This window comes from Dipodomys spectabilis, unplaced genomic scaffold, assembly GCF_019054845.1.
Source record: "Dipodomys spectabilis isolate Male_0828 unplaced genomic scaffold, ASM1905484v1 ptg000360l, whole genome shotgun sequence".
Taxonomy (NCBI): Eukaryota; Metazoa; Chordata; class Mammalia; order Rodentia; family Heteromyidae; genus Dipodomys; species Dipodomys spectabilis.
In genome coordinates this window covers 4,541,395-4,565,246 of record NW_024871037.1, presented here as the reverse complement: position 1 = coordinate 4,565,246, position 23,852 = coordinate 4,541,395, and the positions used below count along the sequence as shown (strand labels likewise).

Genomic DNA, 23,852 nt, shown 5'->3' with positions numbered 1-23,852 from the left:
TGAAAAGTGTAAGGCTTTCTATTTTTATGTCAGGTAGGCACTTATTTTATTTATTTTTATCACTGTGTAAATATTTGCACTGTATGTGTTCTAAATGTCCTCTCTTAAAGAAAAATCAGCTAGTGATGCCATTCCTCTTACTCTCCATTCAGAAGTTTGTTATCACTAGCTCATTTGACACTTGTCATAGGAAGGCAGAATACTCCAGGAACCCCACTGGCAAGACTCACAGCTTTCTTATGGAAAAAAGGTCAAAGAATTGGCTCTAGATAATTAACTCAAACTGGAAGTTAATTCTTGTGACCTGGAAATGATAGCGTAGTTTTGCGAAAATACCATACCTTATTAAGGATCAACTTGTTTAGAAAGAGGATCAGTCTGTCTCGTTCAAGTTTATCTGTGCACTATTGAAATAAAGGAACATATGAGTCTGAGTGACATGAATGTTATAGACCACAATAGACAATTTGCCCCATGAAAGTTAGAATGTGTTTGTGACTTTAAGCATCACTATCCCACAATACTGTGAAATTTGGGAAATTATGTAATCACTTAATCACAATAAAGAATTTGAAAATAAATAAATAAAACTTGTGCTCTAACAACAAAAAAAGTCCGAATGAATAGACACGTTAATGAAAAACATTACTATCATTTCACAAAATAGACTGACAAGGTAACAGTACCTTTAAACACTAAGAAGAAAAATGACAGATACCTATGAATGGCTGCAATTCCTCAATGTCTCACATTCCCTGTAATTTTACACAACTGATCCAGTTTTCGAAAAACTGTACATACCTTTTAGTCATTTAATAGATTAAAAGACAGCTTTAAGGAGATACATAAAAATTGAAATAGATGATACTCTTGAATTGGTAAAATTTTCACAGAATTGGGAAGTGAGGTATCATCATTAACATAAATAAGAAGAAAAAATGTATCTGCTTAAAAGGAAATTGGTATGCTACCAGTCTTCCAGCTAACTGGAATAAGAGTGAGGTAGAACTGGGTATGGTGTGCATGCCTATCATCTCAGCTCTGAGGAGACTGAGGAGGAGGATTACAGCAGCCTGGGCTACATTGTAAGACCCTGTCTCAAAAAAAAAAAAAAAATTCACTAGCATAATGAAATTATACCATTATAGCAATTACTACAATTTTGTTTTAACAAACACTAAGGATTTCAGTCCTATAAAGTTACTCTTTGGGCATGTTTGTGCATGTATTCAGAAGCTGTCTCTTACAATGCATCACTCAGTTTTGCAAGTGTGATTATAGATGGCTGTTTGGTAACTTGGAAGTATTGTTCTATATAGCAGTTAACCTGTCGAACGTAAAATACTAACACAAATGAAAGAAAAATGCAAGGTCTCTACCACAGCTAACACCCGGTGTGCTACACAATGAAGACTTTGTCCCCTATCTCACTCAACTGCAATGGGACGAACTGCACAAAAGTTTTTAAATGTGCTTGCTAAGTTCCCTGTTTGTTTGTTTTTTGTTGGTTGTGGGTCTTGAACTCTGGGGCTGAGCACTGTCCCTCAGCTCTTCAGCTCAAGGCGAGCACTCTACCCTTGAACCACAGCACCACTTAAGAGTCTCACCGATGTTCCTGTGGGGACTGGCTTTGAACTGCGATCCTCAGATCTCAGCCTCTTGAGTAGCTAGAATTACAGGCATGAGCTACCAGCGTCTGGCTAGTTCCTGATTCCACTGTAGTCCTCAAAAATTTTTTTTACTATTTTCACACTTTCAATTTAGTATGCTAATTTTGTTTCATTTGCAAGTTTTTTTTTTTTTTCCCAGATGGAAAACCAAAGACGCACACCATTTTAAAAGTCATCGTTTCCTGTACATGTATCTGTCAGCTCATTGGTCACACTTCAAAAAGACTGGCAAATAGGTCAGTAAAGTTGTTAAAAAGCAAAAACTGAAAGCATAACAATAAATTAGCCTGGACAAATATTAGTCCATTAATCACTTTTCATCTAACTTAAAAGATTTGGGTAAATATAACAAAAAATATATAAAAAGTACTCAGAAAGCTCACAATAAATGGTCAAGTAAAAATTAATCTGAAAGCTTAGTACGAACTCCCCTGACACTATGGAGGAGCCCTGTGCTTACCCGCTCCAGCATTCCAATGATGTATCTGGTATCAGTAAAGGGTCCTATTTCTTCATGACACCGGCCGTAAACAATAGCAAGGGCTTGTAAACACAAACACTTCATGTTTACTTTGGGAGTGAGCAGAAAGCGATGATAGAGCTCATTGAAAAATTCATACCTAGATTTAAAAAGAAGTCTCAATACAAAAACCCATAAAACAAAGAGTGAGAACCAATGGGACGAGAAGAAAAGGCAGCTCACGATCTCTTAATCGATCCACTCTCTTCATTCTCATCTTCCTCTAACAGTAATCTCAGATAATAGTCTCCAATTTTTATTTCCTCTGCCAGGCACTCATATTTAACCTTAAAAACAAATAAAAAACAACATTTTACTTTATAACAGACCTTTTTTTAGCATTTTCTGCCAGATTATTTCTTGTAATTGTCTTTGTTCAGAGCTTGTCGTTTCTTACCATACCTGGTGATTCAGTATGATGAGTCTAACTAGCTCAGTCATGACTAAGCTGAAAACTATTCACAGCAGTTTCATGACTGCATGGTTTGCTGCTAAAAGGTGCTGCAGCACTGCCCGGCATCACCGGGATCTGCTTCTTCAGCTTCTGGCTTGCTAGAGACAGGTCGGGAGTAGATGGTTCACGGCAGTATTGCCAGGCACACACAGGCCATTTTGAGACCACCCTCAAACCCCAGAGCTCTCCCTTGCTGATATCCCAAGACTTACAACCAATGCATGGACCACAGTTTATAGTTGTATGCAGGGCCTTTTCTGTGTGTCAGACTACCCAAGCAACTACACAGAGGCAACGGGGAGAAGAAACCCGAGCACTCAGGCTGTTTATCTCAAGCAAAGATGACAGAAAACCCTCAGAGCTCCAGAAATGACATGCTCTATGTATTTACAGTTTTACAAGTCTGTTCTCTTAGGCATAAAGTCTCCATTCCGCTTTCCTCTTCTAAATTCAGAGCACTCCACTCACTTAACTTCTACTTACTAAGCATCTATACCACCATGCACTGGAGATTTAGCAGAGGGGGAGCAAGCATAAGAATGTCTGGAAAAGGGCTGGGAAGGTGGCTCAGTGGTAGAGCGCTTGCCTTGCATGCATGAGGCCCTGGGTTCGGTTCCTCAGCACCACATAAGCAAAAAGAAAAAAGCCAGGAGTGGCGCTGTGGCTCAAAGTGGTGGAGCGCTAGCCTTGAGCTGAAGAGCTGAGGGACAGCGCCCAGCCCAGAGTTCAGGCCCCACGACCGGGCCAAAAAAAAAAAGAATGTCTGGAAAAGTAGGATGATAGAAGTGTCACAGAGTGAAATACAGCAGGGAAACTGAGGGGTAGAGAGAGGAAGTGCAGTCCCACACATGTATACGTATGAAGGGGCTGTGTTTCCACGGGGCTGTTGGGAAAACCCAGAAATGACATCCAGGAAAAGATCTGAAGGAGATGAGAAAGCAAGTTAGGAGGCTGTCAGAGGAAAAGTTCCTTCTACACAGAGGCTGACACCAATCAGGACATCCCTGAGGCAAGAACATGTGTTGTTCCAGGGACCCCATGTGGTTGCAGCAACATCAGAGGGCGAGTAGTGTGAGATAAAGCCACAAATGTCTGTGGCCTGGGGGGACGCATACCCTGCCTGTGTGCCATTTCAAGAACCCTGATTTTTACTGAGTGACAAGAAAAGGTTCTGTGGAAAGAAACAGAATGAGCTGCTTGTGTTTTGATAGGCCCATCCTTGCCAGGTGCCAGTGACCCACACCCATTAATGGTAGCTACTCAGGAGGCTGCGATGTGAGGACCACAGTTTGAAGCCAGCCTGGGCAGGACAGTCCACGAGACTCTTTTATCTCCAATAAAATACTCAGAAAAAAAGCCAGAAGTGGCGCTGTGGCTCAAGTGGAAAAGCACTAGCCTCGAGCAGAAGAAACTCAGGGACAGAGCACAGGCCTAGAGTTCATGTCCCAGAAGAGGCAAATAAATAAATAAATAAACAAAATAGGACCACCCTGCTGCTAGGTTGACAACAGACCACAGGGAGGCCAAGGTGAGGCGGATATACAGATAAATCCAACAGTGAGAAGAGAGGGCTGAGTTACGCGTAAAGTCTAAAGGTTGACTCAACAGGGTTTGCTGACAAACTGGATGTGGAGTATAAAGGGAAGGACCGCATTGAGGCTTTGCACTAAAACATAAGGAGCACACATTATGGAAGATCTGAAAGATGGCAAGACAAATAGTCTTTACAAGGGATCACGATCAGGAGCGAAGCTCCAGATGATTCCTCTACGTGCAATTATGGGATAAAAGGATGTAGTCATAAACCTAAGCAGGAGACAGAAATGGAGAAGCCATCAGCACAAAAAGCATTTTAAGTCGTGAGACTTGATGAGACATTAAGGCAAGGAATACAAATGAAAAGAGGTCTGAAAACTGACTGAGGTCAGAAAATATTGAGTGGCTACGGAGATAAGGGAAAATAGAGACCGAGAAGTAGACAACATCCAAATTATTATATGCTTTAGAAATGTAGCTGGATGAAAGATCTCTGCAAGTGCAAACTTATTATCTGTTGTAACTCTCAATTACACAGTCACCTAATGATGGGGAGACTTTCTGAGTTGTTGGGTGATTTCGATCTTGTGCAAACATTACGGAGCATGCTTAACTCCAAGTGAGACAGGTAGTTAACAATGTCACTAGGCGCTACTAGACCAAAACATCATTATGCAGCATATGACTGTATGTATTATAGTCAAGGTAGATATACACTTAAAACTATACACACATAAAATTATACTCCATGAACAGTTCTTGTTCTTGCTTTCCATGGTCCTCACATGAATATTGTGATAGCAAAATGCAGTCCCATTCAGAATCCAATTACCACAAAAAATTAATCAAGTAAGCTATATAAGAACCTGGCATACAGTCTATATTCCTATAGGGAAAGAATTTAAAAGCCCCCCAAATGGAAAAAAAAAAAATGCAAAGAACAAATTTGGAATGCATAGGTCATTAAACCTCCTACTCGATTCTTGGGCATAAAGCAGATATTTAACAAAATTAATTTTTATTTCTGTTTCACTCAAAGACGAAAATGTTCCAATCATTTCCTCCATAATATTACAGAGGAATGGTAAGGACATAAGCTATGTAATTAGCAAGCATTTTTTTAATCAATCCAAAAATAGTAAATACTTGATACTAAGATGAATACACTGCAAAATGAAACTATACCTCGAATTCATGGTGGTTCCAGGAAATAACATTAGTGCTACCAAGCTCTCTATCAATATTAAATGTTCTCATTTCAGATTCAAGAGTATCTTTCAGCTCTTCTCGTGTTTTGAAATTCCAAATAAGGTTTGATCTGGCATGGTCTTGACTAAACCTAGAAACAGAATTATAGTCAGAATAAAATGATCAGAATTATGAAAATAAAATCAGAATTACTAAACTTTGTCAAGAAAAAAATCCAGGGCTGGGAAGGTGGCGTAGTGGTAGAATGCTTGCCTAACATGCATGAAGCCCTGGGTTCCATTCCTCAGTACCACATACACAGAAAAAGCTGGAAGTGGCACTGTGGCTCAGGTGATAGAGTGCTAGCCTTAAGCAAAAGCAGCTCAGGGACAGTGCCCAGGCCCTGAGTTCAAGCCCCAGGACTGGCAAAAAGAAAAAAGAAAAAAAAAAAGGAAAATACAATGTGTTAATGGTAGAATCTTATTAATACTATGTATTCACCATACAATTCTTCCACTATTTGTGTCTAAAAGCGTTCATAATAAAATGTTGAGAACAAAAAATGAACCTTGGGCTGGGAAGGTGGTTCAGTGGTACAGTGCTTGCTTTGCATGCATGAGGCCCTGGGTTCGATTCCTCAGCACCCCATAAGCAGAAAAGGCCAGAAGTGGCACTGTGGCTCCAAGTGGTAAAGCGCTAGTCTTGGGCCAAAGAGCTGAGGGACAGCACCCAGGCCCAGAGTTCAGGCCCCACAACTGGCAAAAAAAAAAAAAAAAAATGAACCTAAACTGCAAAACAAATCTGTAGAATTTGAAAAACTAAACTGACATTTTCATTTGTGCTGCTACTCTAAATTCGAGTAAGAAAACAATTGTATTGTCAGATAGTAAGTTTCAGATTGGGGACAGGACTTTTGGACTTTAGGAATTTGAACCTTAAAGACAAAACACAATACTGTCAAACTAGCAGGCTATGACAGAGCATTTTCAAACTGTCTTTCTTACACTCGCAGAATAACTATTCCAATAAAGCTGGGGATGCACGGGCTGGCTCCAGTCAGGAATCCTCCTAACAAAGTCTCATTTCAGTTTCACGGAGGTTCGACAGGACAACACTCCTAAGAATTTCTGAGGGAAGAAATCTCAAGGGGACACGTAAGGAAATGCTGGCTACACGGTACTTATGCTAAAAAGCAGTGCGGAAAATCTGCAAAACTAAGTATTTCCCTTTATTAACCGAGGCACAATCAGCCTCAGTGGCACAATCAGCCTCAGTCAACTTTGAGACTGGGAAGCTTGAAGTTAGTGCGTCCATCGGGGGACGATAAGGAGAACGAGGGCTGGGAAGGTATCTGAGGTGAACTAGCCTTATATTTGCATCCTTCTCCTCTTTTTAGACTCAGTGTCCATTAAGTTGTTAGTATGTAATTCTTTCTAAGCCACAACGAACTGTCTTTGGGGCCTTAATAAAATCCTTAATAAAAAAGCCTTCATTTTATAGAAGCATCTCTACTAAGCAAACCAATCTGAACTTTTATACACACTGAACTTGACAGTATAAAAATACCTGTGGCATAAAGTATTGTTTCCAGAGAAAGAAAATCTGCTGCGACTCCTATAATGACAGAATCACGTTTAAATTATGTTGTTAAAACATTACCTATAATAGAAGAGATCCCAATTTGCCTCTATTTTTATTCTTTGTCGTCTCTTCCGAAGAACTACTGGCTTCTGACTGATATTCTGAAAAAGGAAATTAAAAAAAAGAAGAAACATTACTTTCATCAAAATTTGACAGAAACAAAAAACAACTGAAGTGTTGACCATAGGGGAAAAAATGACTACACTGGATTTTACCGGAGAGAGTAATTTGCCAGCACACATTTTTCTAGAGTTATAGAATTTTTTTTTGGGGGGGGGGGGGGGGAGGCTGTGGGGTCTGAACTCTGGGCCTAGGTGCTGTCCCTCAGCTCTTCAGCTCAAGGCTAGTGAGCCAAAGTGCCACTTCCAGCGTTTTCTGCTTATGTGGTGCTGAGGAATTGAACCCAGGGTCTCATGCATGCAAGACAAGCACTCTACCACTGAGCCATCTTTCCAGCCCTATTCTCCAAGTCTTTTTTGGGGGGTTTTTTTTTTGGACGGTCATGGGGCTTGAACTCTGGGCCTAGGCACTTCAGCTCTTCAGCTCAAGGCAAGCGCTCTACCACTTGAGCTACAGCACCACTTCCTATAGAATATTTTTAATATAGCCCAGAACTCCTGTAAACAAACACTGAATCTTGTAAGGTTAGTGATCGCTAGTACACCAGTGATTCGTTTCAAACGTTTGCATGCAGGCAACTAAGACAGTCATAAAAAGATATCAAATGCAAAATATCACCGTTTATTCAACTCCTACAAAACACCAAAAAGAGAAAGTACAGATGAAATAACTAACTCCCTACTGTCCAAGACAAAAGACCAGCTGTCATCTAATGTTGAGAAAACAAAAATGCCATAGAGAAAAAGAATAACCCAACACCCCCCCATCAACTGTACACACTGAAGAAGAGGGCAAGAGTCATAACTGGCTAAACATTCCCAAAGTGAAACACATAGGAAATAACACCCATTTTACACACTAGCCAATGATGATCATCCCTGATCCGACAGAGAGCTGCAGATATAAAGGAAAGACTTAAATTAATGTGCAGATCATGTAAGAAATGCATCAGACTGCAAAAACAAGCCAGCTGGTCTTGACCACAGTTGTCAGATTAAAGCACAAGATCCTTCTGTACTTGGATGGCAGTGTTGCTAGGAATAAACAGACACAAAGACAATCCACTGCATCCTAAAGAAATTAGGGTTAAAAACAGAAACCAGGCCCAAATAAAAATCATCACAAAGATCTTTTAAGCGGCATGTTTGGCATCAACATTGGCTCACAATGTGAGATATGTATGTACTTGTGTACATAGAGGTGTGTAACAGAAATATCTGTAATATTTTACATTACAACATGATCAGGGGCTTCAAGTATTCCCTGAGAAATACCTGCAAACCATCTGTGAAGAGCAACAAGTAGTCAGACACATGACATGAGGAAATGGCTGAAGGCAGGAAGCAGACACTCTTTTTTACCTCTTTCTGAGCAATGCCCATCCTATCTCTCCAGTGCATCAACACGAGATCCACTTTTTCTTTGGCAAATTTTTCAACTTCTTTAGCAGCTTTTCCAGCTAGTCTTTGCCACTCTGGTACTTTATTAAACTTTCCATACTGATCCTATAAAAGAATGTTGAAAGCCATTACACACCTAGCTGTGAAATTAGGTGCTCTATATTCGGCCCAGGATAGTACTTCAAATGACATTTGGTGAATAAACGAAGAGAGAGCTTCTACATAAATTATACTTTCTGCCCAAGAGATGCTAACTTTTTTTACCGTGGGTTCACAACAACTCCTTTTTGGAAGTGAGGCAAGGGGCAAGTGGGTGATGGGTATAGACCAAGGGCTGAGGACAGGACAAGAATTATCCTAAGAGCAGGGCTGGGAAGGTGGCTCAGTGGTAGAGCGCTTGCCTTGCATGCCTGAGGCCCTGGGTTCGATTCCTCAGCACCACATAAGCAAACAGAAAAAAGCCGAAAGTGGTACTGTGGCTCAAGCGGTAGAGCGCTAGCCTTGAGCTGAAGAGCTGAGGGACAGCACCCAGGCCCAGAGTTCAGGCCCCACGACCCGACCCAAAAAAAAAAAAAATTATCCTAAGAGCGTACCAGGAGAGATGCTGAGGTAATTTTCAGCGTGGAGCGTGTGTGAGTGATTTCATGCGGATGGGTCATGGAGGATGGCGTACTTACCATTGCAATTTTCACATTATCACGAACATGCATCCTATCAGCATCCTTCTCAGGAACTGCATCTGAGCTGTCTAAGTAAGCCAACAAGCCTGGGGGCTAAAAAAAAGGAAAAACAAACTTTAAAAATAAAACAAAAAAAAATCCATTTCCAAAACAAACAACACAAGAGATAATCTGGCCTTCAAAGGCCAGATAAATTAAACTTATGATTAAGTCACTGGTGGGGGGAGGGGGAACACGGAGCCTACAAGATACTAAGTCCTATAAGTAACTTTTCAGTGATCAAGTCCACTCCTGCAGTATAAATAACATATTTACATCTTACTGGATAAAAACACTGACTTACCAAAATGCGTTTCAACAAGTTTGTCGCGGTTGCATTATCAGCTGTCCAGAGTCCCACTAAATGTCTACTTAGCTGTCTGAAAAAAGCAGACGTTGAGAAAGGTTTGCTGCTTTATCTCAGCTAGAACAGAAAGGAATTTTTAAGAACAAAATATCATAGAATTATAATACAACTATAGTCAAAAAGTCATTCATGTTAAAAATTACCAAAAACTAGTATTCAGTATGGAGAAATAGTTAAGGTAGTAAGTAATGCAAATGTTAATATTCTAGAATTTTCTCTAAATTAACATACTTCTCTAATAGCTATGCTAATTTTCAAAGGACCAGAAGATGAAGAATTTCCCCATTTAAAGAATGCAAAAGGAACAATGTAAATTCTTGATGATACAACTTGTTGGTTGAACAAGTCAGGATAAACTGACAATAACACAATACTGTAGCCCTCTCAGGAATTACTAATTCTTCTGAGTGATACTAGGGTTTGATCTCAGGGTCTCATGGTTGATAACAGGCTGGTGCTCTACCACCTGAGCCACACTTCCAAACTGTCTTTTTGCTGATGAAGTTTCAGAGACAAGGTGATCTGTTTTGTTTAGGCTGCTCGTTAACCTCAATTCTTCTTATCTCAGCCTACAAAGAATATCCAAGGCGTGAACAGCAGGTGCCCATCCATCTACTCTGGAATTCTGACCACAAGCAAAAGACAGCAGTCACATTCTGAGATACCTTTTCTGACAAGGTCAAAGGTTGAAACACAATGTATTTTCAGTTTTGGAGTACAGATAATAACCTAGAGTACTTACAGCAGATGACTCTACTTACGCTGCTTTAGCAGTAAGAGCAACTTTTAGTTCTAAGTGAAACATTTAAGACCCACATTGACTCTGCAGTCTGGCCACTTACTAACCTTCAGAATCTCCAGGATATCTCCTCCAATGAGAGCTCCTTACTAGCAAGAACTGTTTTACTCACAGTTGACCTTTCTAAACTTTGAACATTTACAGTAAGAGTGGTCATAAAAACTATAAGGGAAATAGCCAAATAACCACCTTCTGACATACATGTTTATACATTAACACATTAATACCAAAACTCAGATTGTAAAACTACTTTTCCATCAGAAAATGGACACTAGAATTTTGTTTCTGTGTCTACCCTATCTGTAAATTTCATTACTATTAACATTTTGGATTTTTTTTTCAAAAACGCTTCTCTGATAAAACCACTAACTAATCACATTAGAGAATTTAACTGGTTAGCCATGAATGCAGAATGCAACAGATGCTGAACGCAAGGAGGGAGTGAGCAAGGTAACAAAGTCTCCATTTTAATGATGGATTCCTAGTAAGACAATGCCGAGGAAACAGACTTCCTTGTGCAGTTTTCCATCCTCTCAGGCAACACAGGAGGTTACTTTTTGTGGTTAATCTTTACAAGTGAGGGATTCAGACAGCTTCCTGCAATAGATTTAAACAAGTCTGGGCAAGGTGGCTCACTGTTACAATCCCAGCTACGCAGGAATCAGAGATGGAAAGGATAATGGCTCAAGGCCAGGCAAGGCAAAAAGTTAGACTCCCATCTCAACCAACATGGGTGTGGTGGTGCACACTTGTTATTCCATTTACACAGGAGTCATAAGTAGGAGGATTGCAGTCTAAGGCTTGTGATGGCAAAACCAGAAACTCCAAATGAAAAATAACTAAAGCGAAATGGACTAGAGGTGGTTTGAGCAGTAGAGCACCTGCCTGGTAAACGCAAAGTTCTGAGTTCAAATTCTATTACTGTCAACAATAGAAGCGTAAGAATATAAAACAACACACAATAGCTGGACGTGGGGCAATGACAAAGGCAGATTTACAGGGCTGCTTGGTCAGTACCTCATGCTCTTACTCATCAAGTCCAATATTTACGATGGACATTGTTTTTTACTGATGCCATAATCTGGCTTGCTTAGGGCTGCCGTGCATGTGGCCTAGAGCAAATGAGCAGATTTGTGTGGCTCCTTGTATTTGGATGGCTACTGGAGGAAAGAAATATGCCAAGGGAGAATTAATTGTTTAACTAAAAGAGAGTCAGGATAAGGCTAGTTTAGGCCGGAAATACATTTACATTTACTTTTTTTCCCCTTTCCTTCCTTCTCTTTCTTTTCCTTCTCTTTCTCCTCCATCCTTTTGTTTTGAAGACCGAACTGACAAAAGTCATTGAAAAATTAACTGTTCACGCTTTCCACCCAGGGTCGTGTGTGTGCAAAGTCACAGGAAGGAAAGGGTACTACAGCTGCATAAAGTGTCTTCAAGTCTTCCATGTCCCAGTATGGGCAAGAGGAAAAAAAAGGGTCAGTTTTCCACCTGATCAAGCTATGCAATGATCATATGAACAATTACCCTTCATTAAGGGAAGGAAACGGAATGGGTGTACCAAAACCAATGGGAACATTCGTGCCATCCACCTGTGTTTGTTCTATACAAGACCTAAATCCATTCTCCAACAGATACCTTTAACTTAGAGGGAATTAATTAAGTCACCTACCTATGGGTAAGCATCCTCGGATCTGAACTTATTGTAAACATTGCAGTGTGCAGGTGTCGAGGTAAGGCGCCTTCACTGAGGGCAAGCTCCTGCATTTTGGTAGCAATTTCTTTGTCACCTTCCTTTGGAAAAAGGGTGAGATGATCCCTAAGACAGCAATCTCCAAGAAGCTATCACAACATTAAAAAACTAATTTTGCATCTCTAAACAAAATTAAATTATCTACTACACAGTAAAAAAAAGAAACAAGAAACAAAAAACAAACTCCAAGGGCTGGGAAGGTGGCTCAGTGGTAGAGCGCTTGCCTTGCATGCTCGAGGCCCTGGGTTCGATTCCTCAGCACCACATAAGCAAAAAGAAAAAAGCTGGAAGTGGCGCTGTGGCTCAAGTGGTAGAGCACTAGCCTTGAGCTGAAGAGCTGAGGGACAGCGCCCAGGCCCAGAGTTCAGGCCCCACGACCAGACCCAAAAAAAAAAAAAAAAAAAACTCCAAATACAACATCTGAGTATCCCAAAATAATAGAGTGAGTAAGCAGAAGTAGGTTTTAAGATGTTTGCCTTTGGCATGAGGTTTAAAGTTTCCAGATGAATTTACCTTATGAACTAAGCTGAATTTCTTATTACAATTAGGTTCATTTCCTGAATATATATTAGCCAACAAAGAGGCGACTCAAAGAAATCAGCAATTCCTGTCAAAGGCACCTGCTTGCTTACCTGGCTTGCTTTCGTTAGTAATGGTATGTTCATTTTCGTGGTGAATGAAATCCTTTGTTTTTTAAAGATGATGTGATACAGGCAGTTCTTTCTATTCTGATTTCACCTGGCTTACAAAGACTCACTTGGCAATCACAAAGAGGGCTACTAAAAACTAATGGTAATAGAATATCTATGAATGAAATAAGCAATGTGATATTTAAGGCCATCAGCGGAAAAGCAAAAATGCTCACATTAGTGAAAAAGAGGAGGATTTGGCACAAATATTCCAAAGACACATGTATGTAATCTACATTCGCATCATTGCGAATGACATGTAGTCTGAGATGAACATATTTCTGGGCAATAAGAATACAGAAATTTAATTTTGTTTGGTTCTTGTGTTTTTTTTTTTTTCTGTATAATCCAATTTTGCTTTTACAATCAGAAAAAAATAATGAGATTTACCAGGATTTGAATATAAAGAAAGTCACAGATATTGATTCTAATCACTAGCTATGAATCTAACACATGTGGTTGAACGGAAGCCCAAAGTGAATGGTTTTGGCATTACAAGGCAATCAACGAGTATTTCTGCATGTAATAAATATCTGACTGGTGCATATTATAGGAATGGTGGTAGCATGTTGGTAGGTCAAGAGCCAAAGTACTTTCATTTGGCCTCACAGTCCTAAATTTCTTTGGCCATTATACATTGTAAACATGACAGATGTGGTACTTACTTTTGGAAGCTTCAACTAACTACAGAACTCATTAGGTAGAGGGAGAAATGTAGCCTTAGTAGTAATGAAATACTAAAAATGCGACAACAACAAAAAACCCAACCCCAACATTGATGTTTTATCCCATCCAAAATCAGTGCTTATTATTTAGTTGTGAGTTATATTTATACATCACAATGGCTAAGTTTCTTTGGCGAATAGAACATCTTATATTTTATCCAAGCTGCTAGCATGACAACAAAATACAAGAATTCAAAAGCCATATAGCTTGATGTCATTGTAACCATCACAGTATGCAGATGGCATTTATAACCATGTTAAGCAACTAATCCTGGAGCACTGTTATGTGGCCTACTACAGCATGTCTGCAGACTTACAGCTTAACTAAATATGTGCTTTTTGTCATCCTTTTTTTTGGTAGGTCATGAGGCTTGAACTCTGGGCCTGGACCCTGATCTCTTCAGCTCAAGGCAAGCATTCTACCACTTGAGCAACAGCGCCACTTCGGGTTTTCTGATGGTTCACTGGACAATTCCTGCACAGCCTGGCTTTGAACCATGATCCCCAGATCTCAGCTTCCTGTGTCACTAGGATGACAGGCGTGAGCCACTGGTGCCCGGCTTGTCATTCTTAATTGGTATCATTTTGCTCTGAACTAACTCCGTAAGTACATTTCTACATAATCTCAATACCTCAAGATTATATCATCCCTCAATGAATGAGGAAGAGAAAATGGTAAATTTTAATCCTTTTAAATAAAACAAGGCAGGAAAAAAAAAACTTAAGAGCTTGAAACTCATTTTTAGGATTATTTCTGCAATTGATTAAAAACTAAATGCTGAATAAAGATTTAAATGTTTTTCTTACCCAGAGGCTGCTTTCCATGTAAGACCAAATGGCAAATTCTGTCAGTACAACTGAACTAGTCAATCAACTCTCAAGTTTACAATTTCAAAATTGTTCTCACCTCTATGATTGCCTTCATCACCAATCCAGCTCCCTTTATAATTGCCAAGGAAGGATGCTGTAAAATGGAGGAGGAGAAAGTACCCGTGAACAAAAACCAAGGTGACTCTGACACCTGCAGTTGCTGCTCTTCAAGAGCAAATTTTGAGCCAGAAATTAGGAGGGGAGACACATCAAAATCACAGCTTGGTTAAATATTTCAGGTGTTATTACCACGCAGCTTTTCAGAGACCGTTATGCAAATATCAGTTGCACACATTAGTAAGAAACAGGGTGACACGCATACTGCAACAGGCACTCAGAAACTGCTTTTTTCTTCTGATTTGGGACTGCAAACATCCAAAGGGTAACTAACAGCAGGATAAAAGTTGGGTGCTTTTGTGTCTACTGCGATGAGCCTGGACCAACAGGACTGGTGGATAAAAAGGAGATGAAGTTACTCCTGCCAGGCAACAATGGCTTTCTTATTGTAACCAGGCCCCGTCTGATCAGTCCTGAGGTAAGAAGCAACCAGACAGTAGCTCTGAACACTTCAGACCATCTATGACCTAGACTGTTTAATAATAATAAGAATACTTCACACCCCCCTTGCCAATTCTTTCTGTTTAGACTTAAAGCTCAAGTCTGGACTGTGGAGATGGACCACAGTGCTGCTTTGCCCTTGTCTTTACTCTTCCTGAGGTATCCCTTACAGGTGAATAAATTTCCCTTCCCTCCCCTCCACCACTACTTGTTTCTTTATTTGGCCCGCTGAGGTGAGTGGCTGGACCTGACATGTGAAACCCAGGAGTTGGGTCCCTTAACCTACGACTGCAGCCACAATATGAATATACAACTATCTGAATAACAATTATACTTACTTAAACGATACATACTGAATTGAAATGGGTCACAAAATAACAAAAAAAAAGCATCTACGTACACAATAAATTGGATGCTATTGTATGGAATAACTGATGTCCTTCCAGTGTTTATGAATAGTCCTGCTAAGACTCATTATTTGGGAACTTGTAAAGAAAAGAGAACTTCAAACCAACCACAGGGAGTGGGGCGAAGTGTTTACCACCACATCTAAGATGGAAAAGATGGGCAAACTAGATGAGACAGTGGTCAACAGCCATCAGCAGGGCTCACGAAGCATCAAGAAACCTGAGAGCAAACACGTTGTGATGTGGCAATGTGAATGGCCACACTCATCATTACAATAGAAACACACATTATTGGAAAGATTCTGACCAGGCTGGTAGAACACTTCACAGTGTGTGCAGGGTATGGTTTAAGTTAGCCAGCGCAGCACAGGGGAACAAACCGACAGACTCCAAAAGTGCTCCTCTTAAATTAGTGGTCATTTGGTAAGAAACATTCAAAGTCTCACCTGAAAGAGCTTAAAGAGGGTTCTTCCATTGGAGGCTACCATCTCTAAGAGCATATCAAATTGCTGCCCTTCGGTTGTCTCACTGTACGGAGCACACAGGGCAAAGGTAAGGAAGTCCAAGAGTGAACTAATAACTAGGGCTCCAGTCCCATGATCCTGAAACAAAACAACACATGGCCTTAAAGACTCAGACATGGGGAGCTTTCAGCTAAAACACAAGGACACCATGTGCTTCTTTCGCTTACTTCTGAATGTCACGTGTAAACACTGCCTTCAGTTTCTCAATGTGAGTGAGGTTCCAACTTTGGTGAGCCTAAGCAGTACTTCCTACACCCTGGCAGCCAATCGATGGCCCATCATTCTCCAAGGCAACATAAGCAATGTTCAGGTTTGTAGACTTCTCAAATGTATATATTAGCTGAAGTTAGTATGTATTGGAATAAAAACAGTCTTTGAAAATACTGCAAAACTGTAGCAATTTGCTGATGTTCCTGCTAAATGTTATAGAATTTTCATCTCTGAAACTGTTACCATTAACAGAGGAATTGATAGTTAAGGGGAAGCTCTGACTTATTTTTAGCAACATTTATATCAGTGACAGTTTTGAAGAAAAATGAACAGAAATTTAGAATATCACTATACAAACTTAAAGGTTTTGCAATGCATGTGTTCCCGAGGGGATACTTTACTGAAACAAAATATTGTATTGCCAGTGACTGAGCTGAACTATATGAACACTAGTAGGCCAAATTTGACCAAATTCAGGGGCCACAACAAAAATCAGCCCAGGTTACACTTCCAGAATGCCTGTCAATAATCAAACAGTATCTTCCAAATGAAGACACATTGTTTTCATAAGGCAATCTTTTGAAGACAAGTTTAATGACCACTTACCACATGGGAATTAAATTTCTCCAGTAAGTTTTCCAGAAACTTCTTTGAAGAGAGAAGAGAAGCTTTGTTTAGCTGTTCTTGTCTTAAGTCATAGTCATCATGCATGGGCTATTGATTAAAAATAGTGATAAGGCATAAGCAGTCTCACGCTGGCAGCACACAAAAAGTCATTTGAGTATTTGCTACACTATGAAAGACGCAAAACGTAGTCTTTGAAGTGCAAGGCAGATAGGGGACTCGTGATGAATGGGCAGAACTGATGTTTCACTGGTGCCCGATCAGAACAAAGAGTAAATGAGCCTATTACTGGACAAGGTCCCCTCTTCGGAGTTACAGGCCAAACTCGCTAAAAGGCGAACAACACCCCTACTCTCTAGTATTTTGCAATTTAAATGTGAAAGGACAAAACCGAACATTTGAGAGAGTGCTGAAATTAGCAATACTTCTTTGTCTCGCGGTGACTATCTTTTGATGGTGAGAATAGCAAGCACTGCTCAGCCCCCCAGCCCCAAGCATGGTGGCAAACAGAGTTCAGGTCCTAATTTTCCTACTAACTCCGGAGGGCGACAACTTCAGGCAAGGTATAGTCTCATGTTGTTCCTCGGCTGTAACACAAGAGAGGCAGTACTTCCCTCACAGACTGTCAGAAAGCTACAAATGATCATTGATTTACTTAAATCACATCATTAATTCCTAGTGTCTACTGAGGACTTTTAGTTTCTAGTTTAATTCTTTTATGGAATTATTTGGAAGAGCAAAGATGATTAAAAAAAAAACAAACCAGATTGTAATTCTGGAGGAGGGGGGATAAGAGCAAGGTTTTATGTGATGACTTAGGTTTGTTCTATCATTAAACTTGCCGAAAACACTTTATGTAAGGGAAAGCACCAGATAGAACACACAAAAATTGACAAGTGAAAAACTAAATTTAAATTTATACTGAACAATTAATTACCTCTTTCCGTACAGTCTGTCACCAAGTTACATCTTCATTGTTTCAACCACTTTTGTAAGTGTCCCTTCTCCAACCTTTTACTACCATAGATCAGCATCTCATTCCTTTGTGATGATTTGGCCTATCTACTTCTAACTATATTTATAATCTATCCTTGACAGTCCTTCGTATCACGTTACTATTCCCCCGTTTAACAAATTTTCAGCTATTCCTTTGAAAGACACAAATCTAGCTCCTTGGTTTGACACAGAGGTTTTCAATGAGTATCTATAGACAACTCTCACTGAAATAATTGCTCCCTGAACACACCTCATAACCCATATTTATTTTTTTTTCCTCATAACCCATATTTAATAACTTGCTCCTTTCACAGATAGCCTTTGAATATGCTACTCTGTCTCAGGATAACCTACCTGGAACTAAAAGAGGCCTTACTCAACCTTCAAGATTCAGACTAAATGTAATGTCTCCAGAATAGCTGGTTGACAATAATTCACCTTCTCCTTACCACCAAAGAAAACTGAAATGCTGTGTTTGAGTGATGCCAAGGTCTACTGCTTTATATTGTGGACATACATCAACCTGACTGACGGTGTTAGTAACAGTGCCTTGTCATCTCTGTACTTCTAGCACACACAGCCTGTGCAAAACTAAGGCTGTGTGAACAAACCAAGAACGACTTAGGAAATACAGAAGCATGTCTTTTGGTACACTGAAAACCTGGGCTCGTGGAAACCTCAGAACAACACAACTTACACACATGAGGGCACAGAGCATGTCGACAGCCGCATGGATGACACCGTTGTTGTTCCTCTTCAGTGCTTTTACCACTTTCACTCCCAGACGCTCCCGGAACCTTGTGGAACAAGGACAAGCACATGGGATCACTATCAGTACATCTGTTCCGACAACGGAACAGATCCTTCTTAAGTTTCCACTGCGGTATGGGAGACTTTAAATACCTTTTCTGGAATAGATGCTTTCATAATCACAGCTCCTTTGAGCAGGAATGTTCTTAAGGTTAAATACAACTGTAAGGTAAATTATTTCCTATTCAGCTTTTCTACAACAAGTCAGTAATGTCACTAGTGCGTATGGGACCAGCATCTCCTATCAACCCCACAAATTGTCCTATTCTTGGCTCGTGAACAGAAACTACCCAGCGGTCATGCAAAGGTACCAGGGTTAAGTCAGACATAAACAAATAAATTATTCAGCATTTTCTATTTTGAGTTGTTCAAAGTCTCTAAGAGAAGCTCTAAAGGCAACTTACTTTGGAAGCTGAGTGAAGGCCAGAAACCCGGCTTTGGAAGCGACAAGCCTCCTCACAGCTTGGAACTGACTCTCTAGCTCTGCGTTTGAGGCGACGACATCGCCCTCCTGGGACAACAGTGCTGTAATAGCATTATTGATCAGTTTTTCTTTGTTTTCTGAGAACAGACCCTAGGTGAAGGAAGAGTATTTTCAGGCAAATTTCCATACCAAAAGTTGATGACAATGAACACTGTGATTAAAACAAAAAAAAACACACATGAAAAACTTATCTTACATCCTGTGTTACTGCATGTAGAACTCCACTGTAGGAAATATTAGCGTTGAACCTGAATACAGCATCTGCAAAGTTGCCATCTGAAAGGAAAAAGTCCAACACGAAGATTTAGAGGCTTCCACTTCCAGTTCGTAAGATAATTAACATGAAAAATCAAATACTCACTGGGAGGCGTAGCTAAGAATCGGAGGTGTAGGCTCTCCACTTCCTCATCCACGGGCATGCTGAGCAAACCCCATCGCTGACCTTTGTGGGTTGGTGTCATTTTTACACAGACATCTCTGTTCCCAGAGGCTCTTACTCCATCCAGCAAACTTGCTAGCAGGGAATCTCTAAAGCAAGGTACAAAATAAAAATAAATAAATAAGTATATATAAACATTTATTTTTAGTGTGTGTGTCTCTATATAAAGAAGTTATTGGGATTGAAAATTAAAGAGGATTTTGATGTAGAAGGTAGAACAGGCACTTCAGCAAGTGATGTGCTCAGAAATGCACTACAGGTACAAGGCAAGCATGGAGCTTTGGGAGAAAGCCAGGAGTTCTCATACTGCACCTTTACCTTGTTGCTCCAGAAGTTGTTCTTTTTTGTTACCAGTCCTAGGGCTTGAACTGATGGCCAGGGCGCTATCCCTGAGCTTCTTTTTGCTAAGGCTAGCACTCTACCACTTGAGCCACAGCTCCACTTCCGGCCTTTTCTATTTATGTGGTGCTGAGAAATCGAACCCTGGGTTTCATGCATGCGAGGCAAGCACTCTACCACTGGGCCACCTTCCCTGCCCGGAAGTTACTTAAAGCACAGTAGTTTTAATATTTTTGTTATGTTGTGTTAATGATGATTCCACAGGAATGGCCAGGTTTTACAATATAAAATCAGGCCAGCCCAATTCACTGGAAAATTGGTAACTACAGATGACACTAAGGAAGAAATAACTTCACATGCATTTAAACTAACTTGCAGCTATATCCAAACAACTCCACCATGGAAGAAGTGCTATTTTGAAATATTTGTAAGGGTATTAGTTATAAAAAATATACTTTGTTTTCATCAGTTTCACTTAAAAACAAGCCATTTTTCATGTCTTAAGAATTTGAAAAACTCATCCATTTTAAATATGTAAATATGTTAGTAATTCCAAAAGTTGTAGATTATAAACATTTGAGATTTTTTTTGAGCTCTCTGCTTTGCACATGCTAAGATCTTAAAAGCTTATAAAAATACCTTTCAGTTGAAGAATATCTTCGAATCTGCCCTTTAATAAATTCAATGGTAAAAAGTTGTGGGTTTTCTGAGTCACAAACCAAAGCAAATACCTAATGAAAACAGAAAGGAAGTTCAACAAAGGATGTTTAATTTTGTTGTGTATCATTACAAAAACTGAATGACATCACAAAGCTTACAAAAGTCACTATTTTTAAAAAATGTAATTTATGGGCTGAGGGCATGGCTCAAATGATAGAGCCCTGAGCTCAAACCCTAGTACTACACTCTTACCCAAAACCATCCTAAAAATGTAACCTGCTTAGAAAAAAATTAAGGTTTAAAAGTCCCATTCAAATTTTTTGACATTATGAAACAAGAGGTTCCACTCTTTGTGTATTCAGAAAGTAACTTTTTTGTAGTCTTTGCTACTCTAAGATCAAGAATTTTTTTGGGGTCCGGTCGTGGGGCCTGAACTCTGGGCCTGGGCGCTGTCCCTCAGCTCTTCAGCTCAAGGCTAGCGCTCTACCACTTGAGCCACAGTGCCACTTCCAGCTTTTTTCTTTTTGCTTATGTAGTGCTGAGGAATCGAACCTAGGGCCTCAGGCATGCAAGGCAAGTGCTCTACCACTGAGCCACCTTCTCAGCCCCTAAGATCAAGAATATTAAGAAATAATACAGATTCTGACTGTTTTCCATCCTTGTTTTTTGTTTGTTTGTTTTTTTTGGCCAATCCTGAGGCTTGAACTCAGGGCCTGGGCTCTGTCCCTGAGCTTCTTTTGCTAAAGGCTAGCACTCTACCACTTGAGCCACAGTGCCACTTCCAGCTTTTTCTGTGTAGGTGGTACTGAGGAATCGAACCCAGGGCTTCACGCATACTAGGCAAGCACTCTACCACTAAGCCACATTCTCAGCCCATGTTTTCCTTTCTTTAGGTATGAGTAAACAGAAAGAAAATTAGTCAAAGTGATCAACAGAAGAAAGTGCAGTTAGCCTCATAATGCAGAAAACTTACCTCTCCCAAAGGCTTCAATGTGGCAATATTGTAAGTTGCTGGATCTCTTTCTACTAAACATGTCTCTGTAAGTGCCAGCACTCTTTTGATAGGTTCCTTCAAATAATAAAATTAAAATATATTATAAAAATTGTCAAATCACAAGAAAAAAACATTTTTTTAAAATTTTCAACACATAGATCTTACCGGATGTCTAGGAGATATTTTTTGGACCACAAACTCTGCTAAAGATGTGATGGATTCATCTGTGCTGTACTTTCCAAAGCGAAGATTCAAATATTGCTCAAATTCTAAAGGCTCTTTCCTGATCCTCAATGAAATACCTATGTAGTTGCCAGCATGGTCTATTGCGCTCTTGATAATCTCTTCTCTTTGCTCTGATGCAAATAAATGCTGCACAAATTTTAAAATGTAAAAGAGTCAGGGTTGAAATAAGTAAAATATGGCCCATATTTAACCAGAGGAAAGAGATTAGTCATTTTAGAAGAAAAAAAAAAAAAAAAGCCATAGAACTTACCAGAGGTACATACACAAGACCTTATAGTTAGAAATTTCTCAGTTAAAATCACAATGTCTGAGGTAGAAGAGTCTGGCAAGAACTTATTTGATGGAAATTATCTAACTTCTAAATGTCTAAGTTTTATCATATGTGCAAAAATAGTAAGCATGGCTTCTAAGAATGGGCCCCAAGCAATTGGGGGTGGGGGGAGGTACTATGTGGGTAGGAGTCTCTATTTTTAATCAAGGAAGTTCTGGTTTTATCTGCCTTACATAGTGAGTTTCTTTGCAAAGATTCAAGATTGTTGAAACATCTTCCAGTCATTGGCCTACTGATGCTACAAACCAACCTTCAAGGCTGTACTGACAAGAAAAAGGATGCAAAGTGCACTTGGTACTTGGCCAAAATGCATTAAGGTCCTGCAAAGGATAGGTAGCAGTGTTCCATACAAGAAAGACTTGTCCTGGCCACAATGCCGACAGTTCTCCTGCTGAGAAGCACTAGATCAGCTCATGTTTAATTTTATTCCTTAGCAACTTATCACAGTAGCAGCAGAACATACTGAAAAAAAAAGTTGCTGAATGCTAGGGATTTGCATTTGTAGTGACCTGCTTCATTGTAGCTCCTGTCTTTTAAAGGGCAAGACAGTTAATTCTCAGTCTACGTAGGGACTGGGTCCAGGAAACCTCAGCCCAAATAACAAAATCCACAGATGCTTAAGTCCTTTACCTAAAATAGCATAAAATTTGCATGTTATTTACACATATCCTTCCATGTACTTTAAATCATCTCTAAAGACTGCAAATAGTTCTTATATTGTTTAAGAAATGATGACAAGGACAAAAAAAGTCTGCCCTTGTTCAGTACATGTGCAAGTTTTTCCCGAATATTTCTGATTCATGGTTGGTCGAATCCATGGATCTAGAACCCATAACACATGGAATAATTACTGTATTTACAAAATGGATAATCCCAACAAAAGCTTCTTGCTGTTATCAAACAATATGTTATATTATATATGTTTTATATATATATACGTATATATATATATATATACACATATATATGTATATAAATATGTCAAAGGTGGGCACAGGTAGCTCACAGCTGTAATCCTACTACTCAAGAGATCTCAAACTCCTGAGGATCACAGTCTGAAGGCAGCCTGGGCAAAGAAGTCTGTGGTCTGTGAACCTTATCTCCAATAAACTACCCAGAAAGAGTTGGAACTGGCGCTGTGGTTCAAGTGGTAGAGTGCTAGCTTTGAGCACAAGAGGTTCAGGCACAACACCTAGGCCCTGAGTTCAAGCCCCGGGTCAGGCAAAAAAAAAAAAAAGTATCAAATAATATCCATCTTTAATGTCCACTGTATGGCTGGTTGTACTATCTGGACAGTCGTGCTGCCAGGCCTTAAAAAACATATCCCTATAATCCAGCAGGTTTTCTACCAAGAGGTAAATCAGTGCAAACATCCGTTGCCCAGGGAAGAGACAGCGGTCAGGGGAGCACCAGGACAATAGGCTTTAGGTTGCTTTGAGGTGGGAAGGAAACGTGCTTTTCTTTAGGCCTTCTGCTTCAGTGTCTCGAATAAACTATGTACCAAGATATCTAGCTGATGTTCCTAATCAAGAGAAACAAGGATGGCACCTGTTATCATGTGAGGACAGTGTGAGATCTAGGACAGAAAAAGGCCTGTAACTCTAAAAAGCAAATTATTCTTCACAAACCAGATTATCCATAATTCCCATTATTCTGTTAGCCTTTCTTCTGCTGCCATCTATGCTCTTACCTATCTAAATATTCCGGGCTTGCCTTGCTCTGCAATGATATTTTGTCCACAAAACACTAAATCTCAGTGTAGTGTTACCAGGATACTAAAAT

The 23,852-nt window shown here is 39.8% G+C and overlaps 1 protein-coding gene across 2 annotated transcripts in view; it reads right to left on the bottom strand.

Moving 5' to 3' along the window:
- The window catches only part of Dnajc13 (DnaJ heat shock protein family (Hsp40) member C13), an 89,646-nt gene that overhangs the window by 40,788 nt on the left and 25,006 nt on the right, over nucleotides 1-23,852 (bottom strand). For both annotated transcript variants that reach the window (XM_042665875.1, XM_042665874.1), the window contains exons 7-25: nucleotides 21,659-21,865; nucleotides 21,473-21,568; nucleotides 20,479-20,570; nucleotides 19,423-19,589; nucleotides 19,258-19,337; nucleotides 18,982-19,151; nucleotides 18,465-18,564; nucleotides 16,754-16,861; nucleotides 15,860-16,015; nucleotides 14,486-14,542; nucleotides 12,084-12,205; nucleotides 9,553-9,628; nucleotides 9,207-9,302; nucleotides 8,491-8,634; nucleotides 7,028-7,110; nucleotides 5,366-5,519; nucleotides 2,374-2,477; nucleotides 2,131-2,290; nucleotides 342-404 (exon numbers count right to left, since the gene is read on the bottom strand). In XM_042665875.1, the coding sequence (XP_042521809.1) occupies nucleotides 342-404; nucleotides 2,131-2,290; nucleotides 2,374-2,477; nucleotides 5,366-5,519; nucleotides 7,028-7,110; nucleotides 8,491-8,634; nucleotides 9,207-9,302; nucleotides 9,553-9,628; nucleotides 12,084-12,205; nucleotides 14,486-14,542; nucleotides 15,860-16,015; nucleotides 16,754-16,861; nucleotides 18,465-18,564; nucleotides 18,982-19,151; nucleotides 19,258-19,337; nucleotides 19,423-19,589; nucleotides 20,479-20,570; nucleotides 21,473-21,568; nucleotides 21,659-21,865 (2,235 nt within the window). The remainder of the gene's footprint in view (nucleotides 1-341; nucleotides 405-2,130; nucleotides 2,291-2,373; nucleotides 2,478-5,365; nucleotides 5,520-7,027; nucleotides 7,111-8,490; nucleotides 8,635-9,206; nucleotides 9,303-9,552; nucleotides 9,629-12,083; nucleotides 12,206-14,485; nucleotides 14,543-15,859; nucleotides 16,016-16,753; nucleotides 16,862-18,464; nucleotides 18,565-18,981; nucleotides 19,152-19,257; nucleotides 19,338-19,422; nucleotides 19,590-20,478; nucleotides 20,571-21,472; nucleotides 21,569-21,658; nucleotides 21,866-23,852) is intronic.